At 50.9% G+C, this 19,811-nt stretch overlaps 1 protein-coding gene and 1 pseudogene across 2 annotated transcripts in view; one reads left to right on the top strand and one right to left on the bottom strand.

Moving 5' to 3' along the window:
• The window catches only part of RFC1 (replication factor C subunit 1), a 68,823-nt gene that overhangs the window by 3,851 nt on the left and 45,161 nt on the right, over positions 1–19,811 (bottom strand). For both annotated transcript variants that reach the window (XM_075544426.1, XM_075544427.1), the window contains 13 exons: positions 19,687–19,794; positions 17,321–17,500; positions 16,072–16,176; positions 12,632–13,037; positions 10,617–10,726; positions 9,952–10,066; positions 8,804–8,898; positions 8,508–8,645; positions 8,290–8,385; positions 8,095–8,193; positions 7,271–7,425; positions 7,048–7,165; positions 5,785–5,930 (listed from right to left, as the gene is read on the bottom strand). In XM_075544426.1, coding sequence (XP_075400541.1) covers positions 5,785–5,930; positions 7,048–7,165; positions 7,271–7,425; positions 8,095–8,193; positions 8,290–8,385; positions 8,508–8,645; positions 8,804–8,898; positions 9,952–10,066; positions 10,617–10,726; positions 12,632–13,037; positions 16,072–16,176; positions 17,321–17,500; positions 19,687–19,794 — 1,871 coding nt within the window. The remainder of the gene's footprint in view (positions 1–5,784; positions 5,931–7,047; positions 7,166–7,270; positions 7,426–8,094; positions 8,194–8,289; positions 8,386–8,507; positions 8,646–8,803; positions 8,899–9,951; positions 10,067–10,616; positions 10,727–12,631; positions 13,038–16,071; positions 16,177–17,320; positions 17,501–19,686; positions 19,795–19,811) is intronic.
• Positions 749–1,298, top strand: LOC142443100 (F-box only protein 27 pseudogene; annotated as a pseudogene).

Here is a 19,811-nt window from a genome sequence, read left to right as displayed (position 1 = left end):
CAGACGTGAGGCTCGGTGAAAGGAGTCAATCACAAAAAGGCAAATAATGGGAAAGACAACTACCATAGAGAGCGCCGAAAAGATCTTCACAGAACGAGGCACTCTGAATTTACCAGGTGAGAGGGCAGCAGGGTACCTGGCTACACCTACACACACACCCCACCCTATCCCCCTCTCTCAAGTCGACGCTGACTCAAGGACCGAGATGGTCGGTCTTTACAAGAGCAGACGGCCTTGTAGGATGTTTTAATATGTAACAGGTGTACTGACATATAACTCACGTCCCATACGACTCAATGGTTTAACTGTATTAAAGAGAGTCATGGTGTCACCACCACAATCCCTTTCAGATCCTGCTCGTCATTCTGGTACCATGATGAGCTCCCCACTTCCTTCACGCTCCCTGCCCTAACACTCAGGCACTATTAATCTAGGGACTGACCCTACAGATTTAGCTATCCTGTATATTTTATAATGAAAATCATACCCAAAACCCAACAAAGTAAGACACATAAAAAAACCTCAACACGGCCGCAGGGCCGGCCGGGGACCATGGACGCATCGGCCACCCAAGACGGCGCTGGACCTGAGCCACCTGCTGCCCAAGCTGCTGCTGCGGAGCGGCCACCTGGTGAGCCACGCTGGTGCAAGGGCAGGCCCTGTGGCTGCAGGTGCCAGCCCGTGACCATGACTGCAGCGCCACCGGCCACATGCTCCTGGCCATGGGCTGCAGCCACCTACCGCCGGCATGCTGGCCCACTTCTGCCTGCGCTGCCCCATGGAGGGCAACCTCATCCACAATCCCTGTGGCCAGGAAGGCCTGAAATGGGCGGTGGATCATGGTGGGGACGGCTGGGTGGTGGAAGAAAACAGGACCCCAAGGTCCGGCCCCCCACCCGCCGGGCGCAGACCTGCTTTGTGACTTCCTTCAGCTGGTACCACTAGCGGCAGGCCATGAAGCTGAAAAGAGGGCTCTGGCCAGACTGCTGGCTAGCGACCGCACTGAGACTGTCGTCTGACTGGTAGGGAGCCTGACATGACTATGGCTGTCAGTGTAAACTGATTGTCCAGCTGTGGGGTGCCACCCAAGTTACCACGGGGGAATTCTTTGCTACCCCAATCCCACTGAGCAGTGGAACAACCATGCCTGCTTTCAGGTCACCCACCTCTTCAACTTGGAGATGGGCGTCCGCTATGTGTTTTTCGAACACCGTGGCTGGGACACACAGTTCTGGGCCGGCCACTGTGGAGCCCGGATAACCAACTCCAGTGTGATCGTCTGGATAAGCCTGTCCTAGTCAAGGGCCCCGCTTCCTGCATAACAACCTAGCCCTATCTTCCAATCAGGCTGGGACTGTCAGCCAAATACCCTCATTGATCATTGACACACAATGGACACAACCTATGTTCAGTCAGGGGTCCTCCGGGGGTCAGTCTCCAGATTCTAGAAACTGATGGGAAAAATATCCACATGCAGATTACACTGACTGCTGCTGCTTTCGGGTGGTCCCTGTTCCACTAAGGGTCACCCACAGACAAGCAGGTGAGGAAGCCGGTCCAGGAGAGGTCTCCTTGCTAAGCATCTCAGTAGCATCCTCTCTGCTGGTCTCATCTCGTCCTGGTTCAGCTTTGCCCACTAGGCACTCCAGAGAAGCCTTCTCACCTCTGGTCATGATCTCGCCCTAACCAAGGCGCCCATGAGACTTTCTGAAGCTTCACGCTGCAGGGACCAGGCTCTGCAGCTGAAAGCCGCAAAGCTATTCCCAAAAATGTGGAAAGAGATGGTTCCTCCTTCCCTGATTCTCTGAAAAGCAAGGTGGCCCCATGAACCTGGCTCTGGTCCACAGGCCCCCGGTGATGCTTTGGTGTTGAAAACAGTTTCACTTTAATGTTTCATTTTTTTTCCCCAAGCACTGAGAAAATAATTTATTGACGTGCATCTGCCAATCGTAAGTGATAAATATATTACTTTTCAAAAAAAACACCTCAATACAAGAGAAAGTAAAAATAGAAACTAGAACAAATTAAAAATGGGTCAAAAGGGCAAGTGTATTGGACAGGGTTCTCTAGAGAGACAAACCAGATTGCTAGTAATTATATATAAATATATTTATAAAGATAGATATATAATTCAAGAAATGAACCGTTAAATTATATACAGATAGATAATATAAGAAATTAACAGTTAAATCATAAAGCAGTGAGACACTAGCAGTCCTTTAAGGCTTGAGAGCTGCCAGTTGCCAGTCCCCTTCTGTAGAGAGAGCTGGGCTATATATATCCAGGCAGCAAACAGCAAGGCAGGTCCCCAACTGTCATCAACTGTCGGTCCCCAGCTCCAGAGATGAACATCAATCGTGTGGGCTTGAAGGGACCTCACCTTACAGCGACACAGTCCACAGGCTAGGCATCCCACAGGTAGTGTACCCCTTTAAACTGAGGCACAGAACAAGCAAGCCATTTATCCCTCTGCCCTTCAGTTAATCCTACTTGTGTTTATCGGCCAGGCTGACACAATAAACTATAGCAATCCACCCCTTGCCAACCTGGCACCTGTACACAATTCTTTACCCATACATACTTATATAAGTTCCAGATATTAATGAAATCACACTTATACTTATCATCAATCATGTAAATGAAAACACAGAGTCAAATTATATCTGATATACTTGAACAAAGGAAATATATGCAATAATCACATACAAAGAAAATACATTGACAATTACAAGCCTCGCTTTTGCAATTGATCACGTGGTCGTAATTGATAGGTAGAACTACCTTCTACAGCAAGCAAATGATAATATGTTAAATTTTAACCTAACTCTATCTACAGTAATCCACTTTCCAATGCAGATCAGAGGGCAAGAGCAGGCGATTCCTGGTCAGTGGTCTGAGGGGATTCAATGGAAGCTAAATCCACATGGAGACTCGGCAAGTGGATTTTGGACTCCCACTGCCATGCAGAGCCTTCTGCAAACTGGGTGCACAGAGTTTAAGTGCTAACACAACTGCCTCTTTAATCTTGGGTTTTATTATTTACAGTCCTTGACTCACAGCCAGCCTTATCTTTCTCCTGAAAAATGGGTGAGGGTTTGAACCGCCAATCCGGCAGGGAGCAGCCCACTGCCTAGCCCCCATGCGCCCTCCCCCCTCCATCTCGAATGACAGGCTATCCAAGTACCAAACTACCACTGAGTCCGTGTCCACTCATGGTGACCCTCAAGGCAGAACAGAACCGGTCCTGAGGGTTTCCAGGACTCCACGTGTTTACAAGTCAGACTGCTTCATCTTCACCTGCGGAGCAGCTGGTAGGTCTGAGCGGCCAACCTTGCAGTTAAAAGCCCAACACTTAAACCCACCGTGACACCAAGCTCCTTCACTAGCGAGTGCACCAGAGTGGATGAAAGGAAAGACAATGTATTATAAGGGGGGAAATCAAAACTAATCTCAGTGCCACTGAGTTGATGCCAACTCATAGTGACCCTGTAGGACAGGGTAGAACTGAGACCATGACTGCTTCAGGAGTAGAAAGCTCCATCTTTCTCCTGAGGAGGTGGTTTCAAACAGAAGACCTTGCAGATTGCAGCCCAATGTGTAGCTACTGTGCCACCAAGGGGGAGGTCAGCATAAAATGATAAGGACAAAGGCAGACACCAGGAAGAGCACAGGCAGCCAGTGAGACCTGCGGCTGAAGGACAGGTAAGAGGTAAGGGACAGCCACTGTCTGTCATCATGTTATGGCAGCAGCAGGAAAAGAAGGTAAGGCTGGCAAAAAAGAAAGGCTGCATCCTAGAAAAGAGGTAGTGTGTGGAAACAGAGCTGTACAAGAACAGAAGAGAGTGTGCAGGGTTCAGCTGTCCCCAGAGCTCCGGGTGTACCGGGGTGGAATGTTAGCACCCCTTCAGGGACCAGAAGGGGAAAGAAGATTGGCAGGTAGGTCCTTCAGGGTTAAAATGAAACCCTAAAGTAACATATATTTACCTGCATGCCACTTCCTAAGTGTCTAAATTTAAACAGTAGCGTATGTACTAAACATAAGTATTGTGAATATCCTCACACATCAAGAGCAGTGGTTTTCAATTCTGTATCTTTCCTGTTACATGCTATACTGTATCAACGATCCCAAATAACCAGCCTCCCAGGACAGGTAAAACTTAGGGATTTTGTTGTTGTTTTTTAACTAGTATATGTTTTTCCCTATAAAATTACTCAGAAGTGACATACCAGAGGGACTCAGCAGAAATCAGCCCAGGAGTTACTTAGAGGGAAAGTCAACACTGCTGGATCGCAGGAGGAGCAACGTAAAGATAAGTAGGCACAGACCCATGGGGTTTTGAGGGGCTGGGGGTTTGGGGCTTGCCACCGTGGAGGCCGGCTAGGCTTTGACCTTAGCCCCGCCACTTTCTCAGGTGGAGCCAGCGCAGGGGCTTAAACTCAACACAGCCACAGCTTGCGGCTGCCTGCTTTGGGGCAGGGACTAAATCCCTGCAGCTCCACTGGCAGGGATGGGGCTCAGCTACATTGTTACTTGTTTCCCTCTCTTCTCTCTATACCCCCACAGTCTCAGAGGGCTTACTTTCTAATTTTGTTTTCTCCTGTCTCTTTCCTGTTCTCTCATACTCCACTGTGGACCTCCAGACCACTCCATTTGGCCTAGGGCTTTTACCCCTGCGCCACACCCAGCTAGGTGAGCTCCACCCTGTGCAGCTAGCCCGAGGCTTAGAAAAGCCCTGCCAACCTCCACCAGGGTATACTCCGCCCAACTTCTTACCAGGAAATTCCTGCCTGTGTGGCTGGGGGAGCTCCCATATTCCTGTTTTCCCACGTGACAGAGGGAACTTCCTCCCGGCTACCTTAGTGCCTCACATGGCCCAAGGCAGCTTACCAGCACTCATCAACGTTCCAAGCTACTGCAGGAACCTCCTGTCCAACCTCCGCAACACCAAAGCAGGCAACCCACCAGCCTTCTGGGTCACTCCCGTGAGGGAAGCCACAGGAGGATAGAGTGGTAGGTTAATTCTATAGTGAAATTAGCTGTAGGCAGTTTGAAGAAGCATTCCTACAAGTCTACCAGAGAGCCAGGGTTCATGAGGGATGGGGGAGCGGGGAGGGAGGGGCAAAAATGAGGCGCTGATGCCAGGGGCTTAAGTGGAGAGCAAATATTTTGAGACTGATGAGGGCAATGAATGTACAAATGTGATGAGTTGTATGAGCCCTAGTAAAATGATTAAAATAATTAAAGAGTTGTATGAGCCCTAATAAAATGATTTTTTTAAATTTTATTCAGAAGCTACAAAGCTATTCCTACTAGTAAAAGGTACAGTAATAAACCCACTGCCAACGGGTCAATTCAATCACAGCAACCCCATAGACAGCACAGGACGTCCCTCTGGGGTTTCCAGGGCTGAGATCTTTAAGGAAGCAGGCGACCACATCCGCCGTCCTCCCACAGGCAGCTGGTGGGGTCGAAGCGGTAACCACTCCGTTAGCAGCTGAGCAGAGTATTCGTACCATGAATAACTAACGGTACCACCTCAGACAGGAACCGCTTTACATATTAAAGTTATGACACATTCACTATCTGGCTAAGGGAATCGCAAGTGTCATCCTGGTTACAGACGTTGAAACATCGGCTAAGAGCACGTAAGGCTCTCCCCAGGCCACATATCCAGTTAGCGTTACAACCCAAACGGAAACATCCCCTGACTCACACTCCCCTTCTCGGATATAAGCTAACACATGGCAGGGACACAACCGCCAGAGATGGGCAACACCGCTTACCTGAGACTCATGTGCAATGCTAGGTCCTGAACCACACGATCGTGCCGGGCCGTAGACGAGTTCTTCCCCAGCCAGCTTGGGAAGGTGGGAAACTGAGTCATGTACCCCCTCATGAGCTCTCCAGGAAGAACGCTGGCATAAATGGCCTGCGGGGAAAGCAGGCATAGTACAGCACTTAGAGGTCAGTACAAATTGCTTCCCAGCCGCTTGTACAAAACCAAACGACACTGTGCCAGGTGCCCACACAGCTCCCCGAAGCCTGCAAGAAACGCCTCCCCAACCCGTCAGTGATGTCACAGGAGAGAATCGGAGTAAGGGAGACCACTGTCTTTAAACACGACTCCGGCTATCGCAGGTGGATCCAAGCATGGAAAATCTAATAATCAGGAAATCAACTAAAGTGGCTCCCGAGAAAAGGAAAGCATCCTTAGATCTCTCTGCGCGCGGAGTTGTCGCTTTTCTTAAAGTCGGAATTACTCTGCGCACCCGGGGCAGGGGGGACCGCCTCGGCTCTGCAGGCCCCGAGAGCTTCCTGCTTAGACGGGTGCAGCCTCCCCGCTTTCGTACGCTTGCTACTGCAACCGATGGTGTCTCCCTTCTCGGCCGGGTTTTGTTCTTCCACAGCTTCCCGCTCGAACGTTCGGGCTTCACGCCTCCAGCCTTATCATTTTGCTTTAGGAACTATTTGAATCATGGTTTTTATATATTTTAAATTACTTCTTTAGGATAAACTCTCAAAGGCATAATTATTAGTTGCATTGAAAACAAATACTTCTAAAACAAAAGTTACACCCAGAATGCCTTCGTTTCTGTGGTGGGGTCCGCACACCCGATGTGTGGGCAGCGTGGAGAGAAAGGCGGGCCTCCTGGGAGCCGCACGCTCCTTTCTGAGGCCCATGATTCGGTGTACGGGACCAAAGCTCAGCGAAGAGCATTCTTCATTATAAAAGGCTGCCACACTCCGTCGTCCAACTGTCTGAGAGAGCAGCGGCAAAACCCACGAAGGAGTCTTCGGGCCAACAGCAAATGAAACTCCTGACGGGCATCCTACTGCCCCACAGGCACTCCCACACATGTACTTTCCCAACTCCGGAGAAGTGCGCTTGTGCTCAGAGAGAGACAACAGTGCTCGAGTCCCCAACCAATGGCCTCGGTAGCACAGGAGGCAGACCTCGATCTGAGATCTGCGGAGCTTTCGATGAGAAACAGCGTCTAGTTTGGGTCTCCTGCAACCAAAGCTTCAAGGTGGGCCCCTGCGCGTACCTGTGTGGGAAGAAGGCTCCAGTTCTGTTTACTTCGGATCTGGCTGTCCACTAGGTCGCCGTCGCATATGCTGTCTGCCGCTCTGCTCAACAGCATCAAGTGCTTCTTCATGTCGCCCCTGCAAGATAGGACCCATGTGGACTCCGTTGCTCTCCACCCCCACCCACTCAGGGTGCTGGGCGGGGAAGCAGTCGTCCTGCCCCTCCCCACCCCGGATGCTCACCCTGCGGCTTTGGGCTTGACATGTACATAGTTCTCCTGGACAAAGAGCGGCGCGATGGAGTAATCATGAAAAAAGAGATCCGATTTGTCCACAAGGGACAGGTGAGCCGTCTCCTCTCCAGCTACAAACACTTTCCGGGCGACATCAAATGGACCCTAAAAACAGGTCACCGAGAAACAAAATACCCACTTACTCATCAAGGCTCTAGCTGAAATCAGGTCTGACAAAGGACCAATGAAACGGAACAGCAAACAAACGAAAACCAAATCCACTGGCACGGAGCTGGGTTCGACTCAGAGTGACCCTTACAGAACTTGCGACTGTGACTCTTTACGAGTGACTAGTCTCGTTATTTCTTACGAGGAGTAGCTGGTGGGTTTGAACTGCAGGCTTTGAGGTTAACAGCTTAATGCCTAGTCCGCGGTACCACCAAGACACACACCCGCAAATGTAACACAGAAATCTTTAAAATAAATAGACTGCTAGTTTCAGAGAGGTTATTATTTAAAACAATTCCAAAATACTCAATAATCTAGAGTACTCAATGGATGAAACCTGGACCTAAGAGACCCTGGGGAAGTCCTTTCATAACAATGAAGCACAAATCTAACTAAAACTTAACCCTCTCTCGTTATTTACGGTACACATTGACAGCCCTTGAAGAAAAGCTCATTTGAATTGGAAACTCTGAGCAGCTGGTCGAGCGATCCAGGGGTTCTTGGGGGGGGGGGGGCAATATAAAGACTACTTCTATTACGTTATAACCTACGCAGCAAGGAGCACTCTGGGGAAGTCCGTAACCGAGACATGGGTGTTTCTCTTACCAGCTTAATATCCTTTCTGGCTCTACTGGCATCGGCCTTGGCCTGGTCATAGGACAGTGCCTTACTCTGTGCACACCACATACTCAGATTGTGTAAAACCTACAAGAAGCACAAATAAGTCGCGACCGTGTCCACATGGAGAATATTCCCTTCCGCAGCCATCACGCCCAGAGACGTCACATATAGTTCATATACCTGTCTGATATCCTGATTGGCCCCCAAGATTATTTCGTTCATAGCTGGGGGAGGGATTTTTAAACCTTCTTTAAATGCAATAGACATCATAGCACCCTGAAAATGACAAAGGGGAATGTCTTTAATAGATTGTAAAACCCACATCCAGAGACTGCAAAAATCTGACCCCTGTATGCATAGGATAATTTGACGAAGATGAAGATGTCCAATCAGCATACCTTAATTTGCTCCAGCCGAGGTCTTTGGAAACGAAGATCCAAACAATAGTGAACCAAAGAGCGAATCTTAGGGTGATTCCTATCGTTGCACATACAAATAATGGGGATCTTTGTCTGCTTTATCAGGCCAATCAACTCCTGAAAGTCAAATACGCAACACAAACCTGGTTACTCGCCCGACAACAGAATGCCTTGAAACGCATTCCAGGGGTTGAGAACCTGCTCAGCACCACATCCCGGGTCCCTCTCGGAGGGAGCCCGCCCCTGAGCAGGACCATGGGGCACGGCCGCCTTACCTGGATTCCGCCCCGGTCCTCGCTGCCGGCCATGCCGTCCACTTCGTCCATGATGAGTGCGTGCCGGGGCCTGGCGCCACCTGCCCCAGCGTGGGCTGGGAGGGAAACAGACTCTGATCGTGGTGCAGACTGCAGCTCTACCCAACGCCCGTGGGCACTGTGCAGGGGGCAGCGTGGTCTGTGCACCACCCGGCACGCGCGCGCGCACACGCACACACACACACACACACACACACAATGCCAGACGCTCACGTGGTCATTAGCAGCCGCTTCTAACAGATACATTACAAACATGTGCACGTGAAGCGGCCCACCTTAGCCCTGTTCTTTACCATGTTTAAGCAATTTGCTCGTTATCCACGGGTGATGAATATCACATTAAATAAACCACCCTGATTCACCCTTTATTTTGCACATAGCATCGTGTTTAGTCGCCATCTGCTTACGACAGTATTAGGAGGCTTCCATCCGTCCTGTACCCGTCAGTGTGCGCAGGCCCGAGTGGCCACTAGCTAACCCCAGGGTGCGTGTCCCAGGCCGGGACCCCTTCCGCCCCTCCAGCCGGGCTCCAGCTGGTCCCAAGCGGCTCCTTTATATGGCGAGTCTTGCCGCTAAAAGCCCCAGGGTCCTGGTGGCCATGCGCGCACCCAGGCTCCGGGCACGCGCTGTGGACGCCGTCGTGGGGCCTCCTCTTTGCCCCAAACAGCCCGGCCACGCACACCCACAGCGCCGATCCGGATGGCGAGCCCGTTCCCACCGCTTCCACGCCTCTGCGCAACCTCTGCCTGAGCGGCCTCTCCCACTCACGCGGGTTTGTGGCCTTCACAACGCCCTCGTGCCAGCAGCTTCTGCCCGCGCCCCAAACAGAACGACCCCTTCAGCACAGTCCCATTAAGGCGCTTTTTATCCCCACTCCATAGTAAACCTCACCTGTGAGCCCCGTCATTATAGGCAAAGCGTCTACATAGGTAACTGCACTGGGCATCACATTCCTAGAGACCGCCATGCCTGACGTCTTTCTTGCTCTCTCGGGTTCTCCCTTTTGCCCCAGAATAGAGGGGGTGCCTGGCACACAGCAGTGTTTGCTGGCCATCTCAATTACTTATTTCCCCAGAGAAACAAGGAACACAATTCAAAATGCCACATACTTGAGTAAAAGCCCTTGATGCTGGTATTATTCAGCGACTCGGCAACCATCTCCTTCAAACTGCTCTTGCTCCGAGTGTCACTTGCGTTCAGCTCCACATAGCTGTACCCCAATTCCTAGTCAAAGGGCAGGAGCCCATTACCATCACCGTGCAAACCAGCACGCCTCTGCCCTGCCCCACCCGCTCCGAAACCCAGGGGAGAACAGGAGTCGGAGGAGAGGGCCATGGGTTATAACTGTGATGGCAACAGCCAGTGTCGTTAATGCACTGATTGCATCCACCTACCTAACACGCACGAACACACAGGCCCACCCAACGCTGCGGAAGGGTGGACGGACAGACATCTGTGCCATAGTAGTCCTGTAGCGCATCTATCTCTTTATAAGCGATTTAAAAACTAGGAATGGCTTCAAAAATCCATGGAAATTCTCCATTAGCTGAATTCCATTTTCCCATAAGCTTTTTGAAGCCCCCTCATACAAGCTGTAATTATTACTTTAAAAGGATTTTTAAAGGATTAAGATTATCAATGCTACCGGAACTAAAGCAAACTCTAAAGGCCTGATTGCCCTTAAAAGTACCCGTCATCGGGTTACAATGTAAGAATCCCCTACACGTGGGTGCCCCCACCCCCAGTAAGCTTTCCAGTGGCACATGACACCCACCTGGCAAACCAGAGAAGCTGTGGTTGTTTTGCCAACGCCTGGAGGGCCGGAGAGCAAAGCCGCCTTAAAACTGGAGCCATCATCCTTGCCGGCAGATTTCCCGAAGCGTGCTGCGAGACGAAAGGTGTGTCCGACAGTTAACCCGGGTCACCGCACGCAAATTCAGCGACAGTAGGAACAGCGGTGCAGAACCTGAGCGTTGGGAGCAGCCCTCCAGTGTGGTTCTAACATTTCAGACTATTTATTTCCCAGCACCTATAAGCATCAGTTTGTGAGCATCCTGTGAAATTCCACACCTTACCTTACCCGACTCAAATTCATAAAATGAAACAAAAACCTAACTTAAAAATTCTGATTTAATCCAACATATTTTTAAGAGCTTCCTTTCTGACAAAACTCAGGCCAGCAAGCAGTCTGCCAGGTCCAATCCAAACTCTACCAAGGAGGGCCAGCTGGGCACGCTGTGGAAGGGACGTGGCCCTTGTGTCGGTCTCCTTTGGTCCGAGGAGGGAAACGACCACCTGGGCCTGGGGAGGATGAGCGTGCTCCCCTCAGGACATGTCAGCAGTCAGCTACGTGACCGAAAAGAAACAACGACCCGCAGGCAATGTGCCCGCAAGCACCTTGCTCAGTTCACCTCTACAGCCTTCGCCCTCCCTCACCCCTCGGGTGCTTGGCACACAGAGAGCTGCTCCACACACACTCACGTGACAGAGGGGCTTAAACCTGCGGTCATCGGGTCACCTGAGTCAGAACACCAGCTCCAGGCAACCGAAGCGCTCGTCCCCACTTGTAATGATTTGGGAAAGCTCAAAGAAACTCAAGTTCACCCTGTTGGCATTACACTGTCTGACCCAACTTGTAAATGAAGCAAACGGGCATCGTTGGCCCATGTCTCGGGCGCCTCGGGGTGCTACGTGTTAGCAATTCGAACACGCCAACTGCTCTGTGGGACAGAGAAAGGCTGACAGCACGGAAACCTCACAGAGGCGGCTGACCCAGTAGGGTCTTCGAGTCAGAGTCAGGGTCAGCTCAAGGGCAGTGGGTTTGAGTTGCCAGTGCTCAGGGACAACACCTCACTGCCATCAAGCTGATGCCGACTCGGCGACCCTGTGAGTTTCCGAGACAGTGCCATTTACGGGGCAGAGCCCCATCTTCCTGCTGCTGAGCGGCCGGTGTGGCTGGCAGCCCTTCTGGAGCCAGTGGCTACGGGTTGAGCTGCTAACCACCAGGGCAAGCCGGTCACTGCCTCGGGAACTCCCAGCGACGCCGGGCTCCACCTGGTTACTTCTCACACAACAGCCCTCCCAGGGCGCTCGGGTTGTTGCCGAAGCTTAAGAAAACACGACTAACGCAAATGATACTGCGGACATGATGCTCCTTTCCCGTGACAACGGCTTCGTGAATAAGTTCGGAAACTCCAAGTTTGGCTTAGCAGAAGTAAGGAGCCCTGCTAACACGGGGTCTGCGGAGAGTTCCAGCCTCAGAAACCCTCTATGGCTGCGGCTCTCAACCTGTGGGTCGAGGCCCCTTTAGAGGTCAAACGGCCCTTTCACAGGGGTCGCCCGATTCATGACAGTAGCAAAATTACAGTTATGAAGTAGCAACGAATATGATTTAACGGTTGAGGAATTGTAAGAAAGGGTCGCGGCCTCAGGAAGGTGGAGAGCCACTGCTGCAGAGGATGGCTGCGAGTGGGAAACCCCGCCAGGCAGCGGGTTGGTTCTGGTTTTGTTTGGGGCGGTGACTGTTCAGCAGGCCATCTTTCGCCCGTCCTCCTGCACGGGCAGGGCCTAGCTCTCACCCGCACCCTCCACTTAGCCTGTAAGAGCACCACACGCAATGCACGCTCGCTGCCCGTCTGCAGGCTGCCCGGGACTCTGAGCTGCCCGACTGGGCTTTATTCCCTCGGCACCTGCAGGCAGTGAGGCGACTCTGAGACCCCTCGCCTGTGTGCACCCCAGCAGCGACATGTCCACAGACCCACAGCCAAACGAGAGAAGCTGTAAAATCACCGTGTTTCTTGTCCTCCGACGGCCTCTGGTGCCAGTTCCGGAGCCAGCGGAGCAGTTTGTTGGCACAGCTCTGGTCACCCTGCTGCCCGATGATGGTCTTGAGCGAGGTGGGCTTATACTTGTCCACCCAGAGCAGACTTTCCACTCTGTGTCCACTGCTGTCTTCAGCCCGATTCCGAGCCCCGCCGCCAGCGCGTGTCTCCTCCGGCCCCGGCTGCAGCCCCTCCGAGTCCAGGTCTCTCCGAGACCCCCCGGCTCCCTTCCTTACCGAGCTTGCGGAGCTCTCCTTCTGGGGAGTCGGCTTACTCTTTTTAGACTCCGATTCCTTCGTGTTTGGGCTAATTTTCCTTTTTCCCTGGGTGATTTTGGTGGGGGTTCTTTCCAATTTGGCCTTTTCTTTCTTCATCTTAAAAATTGAAAAAGTGAGAGAAAACAAACCCTGGTGAGACAGACGCCATTGCCACCTGCTACACCCGCCCTGGAAAACATTCTGATATGCAGACGCCTGGTCTCGAGGGCCCTGCGGCCTGAAAACTGCCACCTCACATTTGTCTTTTTATAATTAGCAAAACATCCGCCCAACATGCACCCATGTGCAATTTAAGTGAGAAAAAAAGTCTATGGCTTAAGAACAAACCCAAAGTTATTTCTCCACAAAACTTGAACACAACATTCCTCTCAAAAAATTCACTGCCAAAAAAAAAAAAAAAATTCACTGCAGTCCAGTCGCTTCTGACTCCCAGTGACGCCCAGGGCAGCGGAGGGCAGCCCTGGTTTGTGAGGCTCCAACTCTGAACATCTTCCCCCCAGCCGAGTGTTCCTGACAGCACCCTAGTAACCAAAAAGTGGAAACAACGCCAACGCCCACCAACTGACAAGTGGGCAAGTGGAGGCACAAAGTGTTGGCGGCAGTCTGCCGCACACGGTGAGAAGCAGTGCCCAAGCTACACCGGGGTGAACCTGGAAGCGTAACGCCAATGAGGCCGGCCCGGCGCAAAGGCCGCACCTGAAACGCCCAGGACAGGCAGACATATGGAGAGACGTCAGAGAAGCTGGTGCCGGGTCCCGGGGGCAGGGGGCAGGAAGAGGCACTGCTCATCGGAACAGGCTTTCATTCTCGGCAGCGAGACAAATATTCTGGAGGTAGAATGGTGATTTGCACAACCTTGCGCGTCTACGAAAAACCACTGCATAGACTTTAAAAGACTGATGCCTACAGAATGTGGATAATGTTGCACTTTTATTTTTAAAAAATTAAAATTTTAATTAAAAGCTATTGTCCAAAAAAACCCAAAGCTCTTGTCTCTGTAGAAACCCTGGAGGTATCATGAGTTACACAAGGGGCTGCGGTACAAACTACAAGGTCAGCAGTTCATATCCACTGGCCTCACTGAGGGAGAAAGTCGAAGCTTTCTGCTCTCATTAAAGGTTAATTCTCAGAAATCCACAGGGGCAATTCTACACTGGCCTGCAGGCTCTAAGCCGGAATCCACTCCGTGGCAACAGTTTGGGTCTTTTAAGGAGTCTCTCTCGACCGGTGGATCCCAAAAGCAACGGGTGGGATGTGAAGGTCTCTCCCCTAGGACAGCAATCGGTCCACAAAGGGAAACCTGGTCACTTCCCGATGGAGAAACCAACAAGCATCGCCAAGAGACGACAGACCGACTTCATGAGCACCCAGTACGTGACAAACGCCACATCTGTGGTATTCCTGCCAGGAATGCTCCCTTCTCTCTAGTTACACGTTGGGCCGCGAACCACAAGGTCAGCAGCTGAAACTACCAGTCGCTCTGCAAGGAAAAGATGAGGCTAATAGCATATTAGGAGCAAGGACTCACGGGGGGGGGGGGGGGGGGGGGGGGGGGGAGAAGCTTATACCAAGGGCTCAAGTAGAAAATGTTTGGGAAATGATGATGGCAACAGATACACTTGATATGCTTGACACAGTGATGTATGGAATGTTATAAGATCTGTAAGAGCCCCCAATAAAGTGATTTTCTTTTTTTTAAAGACGAGGCTTTCTACTGCTGTCAACCGTTGAGAGTTGTGAAAACCCCCCGGGGCAGCTCCTCCCTGTCCCACGGGATGGCTAAGAGTCTGCACCAGCTCTGTGGCAGTGAGTTCGGTTTTGGAATCACGAGAAAATAGCAAACAAATCCAAACTGAGAGAGAACCTACAACCTGGCCAGGGTCGGGATCATAAACAAACAGGACAGGCTGAGGCACTGTCCCAGCCTGGAGAAGACTCGGAGACTCAGACACAACGAAATGCAGGCTGGGATCCTGGATCGGCTCTGAGCACAGAGATAGGGCATTAGGGGAACCAGATGGTCTAGTGGAATGTGCAGTTAACACACTAGTACTCCTTTCCTGGTTTTAGTAACTGCACTGCGATTATGTAAGCTGGCAACCCTAGAGAACACTGGGGGAAGGGGCAGTCCAAATCCTCCCCCAGGATTTCTCTACCAGGAGTAAGCGGCGGGAACTTCTCCCCTCAAGAGCCGAGTTAGACAGGAGTCCTGGGATGCCTGCACCCTGCGTCCTGCACGTGGAGAAGGCCTGCGTGTGGCGGGCACGGAGAACACGGGAGAAACAGACAGACAGGGGGAGGCCCTGAAAACATTCGACTCCGGCCCCAGCCCCCACCAATGCAGTTATCAGCACCAGTACAATTCTCCTGCTTGCTAGAGTTGCTGGGGGCTGAGTCGGGCACAGCTGTGAAGGTCCTGATGCAGTCCTACCTGACAAGGCCGACAAAACCACCGTGGATCTTTTCAAGGACTCATAGGCAATAAGCCAATCCAGTAAGACAGGAAATCTGGGAATCCAGGACAGATCAAGCCCTCAGGACCAGGGGTGTGAGTGGCGATACCAGGAGGGTGGGATTCAAAGGGGGAACTGATTACAGGGATCTATATGTGACCTCCTCCCTGGGGGACGGACAACAGAAAAGTGGGTAAAGGGAGACATTGGGCACTGTAAGATATGACAAAATAATAATTTATAAATTACCAAGGGTGCATGAGGGCGTAGGGAGCTGGGAAGGAGGGGGGGAAATGAGGAGCTGATACCAAGGGCTCGAGTAAAAAGCAAATGTTTGAGAATGATGGTTGCAACAAATGTACAAATGTGCTTGACACAATGGATGGATGGATGGATTGTGATAAGAGTTGTATGAGTCCCCAATAAAATGATTTTTTTAATAATAAATAAATATATTGAAAATGTGCAAAGCTCAGTTCGGGCTATGACTATTCTCACATTCCTCTGAAAAGGTCAAAAGCAAACCAAAGACGAGCGACCCTGTGGAGCAGAGTCCTGGACTCAGCAGGAAGTGACAAGGGCGCGCTTGCCTGTGAGTGAAGAAGTGACCCGTCAGCCAAGAGCCCAAGAACTCACGCGAAGCCCCATGTCAATAAAGCAGCTCGTGACATACAAACCTCGGCCTCAACGGCGAGTTCGTACTTGGACTTCTTGCCTGGCATAGTGCGAATCAGATCCAATAAGCCATCTTCATCGATAATTTTTGTTCCCAAAGCAGCTGCCTATTGATTACAAAGTCACATCATTAAAACTGCATCTTTTCTGTACAAAAACATCATAGGTAGGGCCTAAATCATGGGCAGGGAAAAAACCTTGGCAACTGAATTACTGGAATACAAACGCACATTCACCACTAGCATGCCCTCACAGGAAGAACATGACAGGGACATTCGGGGGGCGGGGGGCCAGGGTTATGTTACTGTTGTTTGTAGCTTCCTGTACTTCCTCGCTCTCCTCTGACAAGAAACAGGGTGCGGCAGCTCACTCTCCAGGCTCGCCTCACAGAGCAGACACCCCCACTTTCTTCCTTGCTAACAGAGCCCCAACATAGCCCATTCTCAAGAGACGCGTTGTGGCCATGAGGTGGTTCTGAGCTCCTCGGGCCTCTGGTAGGGCTAAATGGCCACGTGACCAGTTCTGGCCAATGAAAACTCAGTGGAACTGTTCAGCAGGTGTTCCACAGGGAAAATTCTAGCCTTCCTAACAAAAGAATAATGCGCAGCTAGTATGTCGTCTTGCCTCTTCTCCCCCTTCCCGCCTGCCCAGCAGACTTGAATGCCTACAGCTGCAGCTGCCTGGCAACCACGAGGCAGCAGCAAGGAGCTAATGCAGCAGGGACAATAACGCTAGAGTGAGAAATAATCGGATGGCAGGATGCGCTGCTGCATCATCCCTCGGACTGCCAGTCTCTGGGCTTCTTGCTCCACGAGGAGCATGCACACTCGAGGCGTTCTTCGCCATGGCTGGCTGGGTGCCCTGTGACTGGATGCAGAACACAATCCTGGCCCACAGACCTGAGTCTTCCCCTATGAGCTCGACGTAAAAAAAGCTCAAATGGAGAGTTGACAGTGGCATACGTAGAGACAAACTAGAAAATTAAAAAGTAAACTGTATTTGCTTCTGTCTTCAGAGAGAGACTTAAATCTGCGTGCGCACCGAGGGAGTCAAGGAAACAGGAGCTGTGCTTTCGACGGGAAAGCCAAAACCCTGTGGTCAGAGCCAATAACCCTTCCGTGCAGAGAAAATGGTGGAGGGCAGGAATGATTCTTTAACCTCTTTTCCTCCTGAATTCTGTGCAAAGGCCCTATCAGAACCTGCCACGGTGAGCGAGCTATTTGGCTGTGCTCAGAACACGGCAGGACCCACCTTATCACTCTTGGACTGTCCACTGTCCCGGCCCATGACCAGGTAGTTGGTCTTCTTGCTGACATTTCCGGTCACCTTCCCCCCGTAGCGCTCAATTAGAGACTTGGCCTCCTCGCGCTCAATGGACTCCAGCACTCCGGTGATGACAAACGTCAGGCCTTCCAAGCAATTGTCGGCGCCCTGAAAGCCACACAGTCCAACAGTGAGGAAATTACACAGCAGTTTCCCATAAAAACACTTGGCTTCAAGACTGCGCCAAGTTGTCTTCCCATGTGACATCATAAAAAAAAATCTCAGCATGAAACTTTGCCGGAAATTTCGAGGGAGGAGAAGCAGCACTAGACATAAAATCCCAGGAAATTAGGATGTCAGGTAAGGGTCAATGAGTTATAAAACCCACCGTGGAAAACACACATACATGAACGTTAGCAACACTTAGTACAATCCTTCATATTATTTTCCTGATGTTTGAAAGTCATTGCCCTAGGGAGTCACCAGAGAGACGCCTCCCCCTAGATTCGGCACCCTGATTTGTGACCTTCTAGCCTCTGTGAGAAACGGAAGCCGTCCAGGAGTTCATTATACGTGGATCTACAAGCAACACTCACGACAGGAGCAGCCGAGAAATCAAACAATGGCCAGGGGCTTAGGTGGAGAGCAAAAGTTTTGAGAACGATGAGGGCAAAGAATGTACAAATGTGCTTTACACAACTAATGTATGTATGGATTGTGATGAGTTGTATGAGCCCCCAATAAACTGATTTTAAGAAATCAAATAATGTGTTGCACTGGGAAAACCTGCCGCAAAGGACCTCTATAAAGTGATAACGGGCAAAGATGTCACTCTGAAGACGAACCTACTCTTGACCCACGCCCTGATGCACTTGACCATCTGAATCGTGCAGCTGGGGAAGACTAGCGAAAGTACCAGGGACTGCTGGAGAGTCTGGGGCAGGCAGAGTCGGCGTGCTCCTCAGAAGCAAGGCGGGCAAGAGCTCACCCACGGTCTCTGGGTGTGTTAGCAGGAGGGACCGGTTCCAGGAACCATCAAGCTCTGCGAAGGCACAGTGACAAAGGGAAAGCCCTCAACAAGATGGGCTGACACAGCAGGGCAGCAACGGGCTCAACAGTCCCCGTTGTGGAGACGTTTCATTCTGTGGTAGAGGATCACTAGGAGCCGGGACCAATCCAGTGCGACCTAACAACAACGAGCCCAGAGAGAGCCGGCTTGTTTGCCAAAGCCATCCATCGTGGCATTTCTGGAAGCCCTCCATACCCAAGACAAGCGCCAGAAGGGCAAAGAGCATGAGTCTGTCACTGTCGTCACTCTCGGAGCCAGAGGGACACTCGGCCAGTAGGTGCTGGAGGACAAGATCACAGACAGCACACAACACACACCAAGTCATAGCTACCAACTGGAATCGTAAGAGGGTATAACAAAATTCTCAATCGGACTTTAAGAAAAGCTTTCCCACAATCAAGGTATAAGGCAGGGGTCCTCAAACTACAGCCCACGGCCATATGCGTGCGGCCCACCGAGGACATTTACCCGGCCCGCCGGGTGTTTTAGCCCCGTTTGTTTCTCACTTCAAAATAAGATATGTGCAGTGTGCACAGGAATTTGTTCACAGTTTTTTTAAGCTATAGCCCAGCCCTCCCACAGGTCTGAGGGACAGTGAACTGGCCCCCTATTTTAAAAGTTTGAGGACCCTTGGTATATGGTGTTCAGTTGCTATCTGTAAAACATCTAGTATCCTATAAACAACTAGAAATTTAAATACATGTTAAGCAAATAAAACATTTTTAAGGCATTTTTAGGTTAAAAAAAAACCCTAAAACGTATAAAAATAGCAATTTGGCACCTGAGCTTCAGTTGCTCCGAGAATATGCTGCAATTTAATATTAAGAAATATTTCTGAGAAGTCATTTTTGTTATTTTTTATTTTGACTACCGTCCAGGCCAAGGGTCAGCACACTGCAGCTAGGGCGCCAAATGTGGCTGCTTTGGGGAGTGCACGTGAGTCTGAAGTAAGATTGAGAAATTTTAAAGGATATTGTTCAGATAATCGTGGCTTCATTGTTTGTGAAACCTATTTATGACTCTTGAATAATTTTTAAATTGTTGTTGAGGGGCAGGATTGGCTCTTCTGTCTCAAAAGTATACCGACCCCTGATCTGGGCCCATTCATGATTTCAAGGACAGCATCTCCGATGTGAATAATCACCCCTCGTCCTCCAGGAGGGAGCGGCTGAGGCTTGTCTGCTGTTTGTTCATTTGCAGTCGCTCATTCTCAGTGCACACACACACAGCCCCACAGGCTGCTCGTCCCGGAGCCGCGGGGACTTAGGACTCCTGGGCCGCTTACCTTGGGTATCTCTTTGGAGCCCAGAGCCTTGGGGCCTTCTCGGTTGAGGTAGCTTCGATAAGCTTGGTAATTAGCGCGCTTCTTCTCCGCATCTTCAGGACTTGTGGACTTGGGGAGAGGGGAAG

The sequence above is a fragment of the Tenrec ecaudatus genome, chromosome 3 (genome assembly GCF_050624435.1).
Source record: "Tenrec ecaudatus isolate mTenEca1 chromosome 3, mTenEca1.hap1, whole genome shotgun sequence".
NCBI lineage: Eukaryota > Metazoa > Chordata > Mammalia > Afrosoricida > Tenrecidae > Tenrec > Tenrec ecaudatus.
The sequence above is the reverse complement of the archived record's forward strand: the minus strand, read 5'-3'. Positions and strand labels throughout refer to the sequence as shown.